The sequence below is a fragment of the Silene latifolia genome, chromosome 8 (assembly GCF_048544455.1).
Source record: "Silene latifolia isolate original U9 population chromosome 8, ASM4854445v1, whole genome shotgun sequence".
NCBI classification, from domain to species: Eukaryota; Viridiplantae; Streptophyta; class Magnoliopsida; order Caryophyllales; family Caryophyllaceae; genus Silene; species Silene latifolia.
The window spans coordinates 63,977,506-63,979,900 of NC_133533.1; the positions used below are offsets into that span (position 1 = coordinate 63,977,506).

Here is a 2,395-nt window from a genome sequence, read left to right on the forward strand (position 1 = left end):
TAACCTTCTTACACATCAGTTCTGAGTGTCCTACCCCCCCCCCCCTCTCCCACCACAGTCCTTACAGAGGATAGGGCTCCACTCACTCTCCACTTTGATAGTAACCTCTTCCCCATGTTCGTTCAGGAACTTAACTGTAGATGGTAAGGCCTTCCCAAAAGGAACATCAACTAGAACCCTAGCATAAGCCAATCTAGTACGTTCCTCTAATGGTCCATCACACCTAACAAAATCCCCAATCAAACCAGAGATACGAGGAATACAGTTGCCCCAAAATTTCAAAGGGAGGTCAAGAAATCGAACCCACACAGGAACAACAGTAGCCTGCTCTTTTTTTAGAGAAACAGAAGGAGACCAAGGACGCACAATAATTGGTTTGTTGTCAAATAAGAAGTGACCATGATGCACAACAGAGTCCAAGTCCTTTTTCTTACGAAATCTCACCAGGAAGACCCCAGAAGGCAAGAAGGAGACTCTATCAACACCATACTCATCCCATGAACGATAGATGAAATCCTCAACCACCTCCCATGGAGGATTCGCCCCCAAGATAAAACATACAGCAAAGTTCTGCCAGAAATCAAGCTCTTTTTTAACATCAGAAGCAGAAAATTGAAGCATACCTTCTGGTTCCTCATGGATAGTAGATAATTTTTCCTTACTCTTCCCATTCTTTGGTACCGACCATCCTTCAGCGTCATCTTCTATAAGATCATCCAAATCCAAAGGTTCAAGGTCAACCGGATTCGAGACGATTTTAACAGAAGATGCAGAACCAAGGACCGTGAAATCCAAAAGAGAGAAACGATTTTTATTCGAATTTTTTTGATTTTTTGTAGCAGAAAGAGATGAAGATGGCCTAGAAATTTTGATCGCCGTCATGTCAGAACTAGGTTTCAGGAGATTTTTGTGATTTTTTTGTGATTTTCCTAAGATTCCGTGCTCTCACTTTCTCTTTCTATCTCTAACCCATATTTTACCATTTCGGAAATGACGATTCGTTTGCTAATGAGTTGTTTGCAGGTAATAAAAATGACGAAAGGGAAGGAACACATGTACGAGGGACAGTCGAGTCAAGGAGCTTCCAAGCGGCCACGAGGACCGCCACTGATGATAGAGGCTACCACGGATAGTCTACCTGACTATCCGCAGGTTATCTTTGCTAATTCTACTTAACGTGCTAAGTTTTCCCTTTTTGTTGCGAGAATGAAAGTCACAGCTACCCGGTTTCTCCATAAAGATACTTTGGAGAAATTAGGCTGTTATGAGTCGGTTGTGTCCCTGCTAAATGGGACAGGTATGATGGGTCTTGTGGACATGGCTGAGTTCACATATTATGTTTTGACCCTCGAATTCTTTTCATCTTATGCTTTTGACTCGGCCGCTTTCGTGGCTAATAAGACTAACCCTTGCATTTCCTTTCGGCTTTTCAATGTCAACTACTCTCTGACATTAGCTGATTTTGCCGGTTTTCTGGGTCTTTATTTCGAGGGCAGAACCTCGGATACCTCTGATGTTCATCGAGTCATGTGGTCTTGCATCAGTGACTTTCACGGGCCTAAAAGGACGGGCACTTCCGTCCACTTGCCCCCTCTTCGTTATTTTCTACGGCTAATGGGTAATACCATTTTTGGCCGTAAAGAGTCTAATAATGTGAATAATATTGAATTGTCAATCTTAGCGGGCTATCTGATCATTGAAAGTCGGATAGCCCGTATCTATAACATCGCTTATTTGACCGCCGCTCACTTTCAGACTGTAAGTGAGGGCACTTTGACCACTATTGCTTGTGGTGGGTTGGTGACGCGTCTCGCCAACCGTCTTGTTTTACTTTTCCCTCGACAGGAGGACCCTATCGACCCTGACCTACGTTTCATGGACCTTCCTTACGCGAGGGCTGTCTATTGGGTCGATAGACAGATGCGGTGGAAGATTGATTCTTTCATCTGTGACCGCATCCCTGTCACTGGCTACCCTCTTGTCCTGCCCCCTTACCACTGCTCAGGGGGCAGCTCGGCCGCCCTTGCCTAGTTACAGGCTTCGTCTGGTGGCGGCCACTGCTACTGCTAGCACTTCGAGGAGAGCTCGTGCCTCCACTGGACAGGCACCCTCTTCCTCCACTCCTGCTCCCACTGGCTACCCGGCCACTGTTCGACCACCTACTCCTTTGGTTGTCCCTCCGGTCATGGAACAGAGGGCAATGTCACGTGTGTTGGGTTACTTGTGCAGGAGCTTTGACCAGCACAGGGCTAGACACGGCTCTAGCCCTCTACCCAGTTTACGAGGAGTTAGCCCGGGGAGGGATGCTCCCACAGGGTGCTTGGACTCACCCTTCCTACTTTGTTCCCCCTGTGGGCGGCTACCCTCAGCCTGCTAGGAGACCCCCTCCCACTAC

At 47.0% G+C, this 2,395-nt stretch overlaps 1 protein-coding gene across 1 annotated transcript; it reads right to left on the reverse strand.

Annotated features, from left to right (window-relative positions):
- Positions 1–30: 30 nt before the first annotated feature.
- Positions 31–882, reverse strand: LOC141595288 (uncharacterized). Its single transcript, XM_074415253.1, has one exon. The coding sequence runs from the start codon at positions 880–882 to the stop codon at positions 31–33; it is 852 nt and encodes a 283-aa protein (XP_074271354.1).
- Between the last annotated feature and the right edge of the window lie 1,513 nt (positions 883–2,395).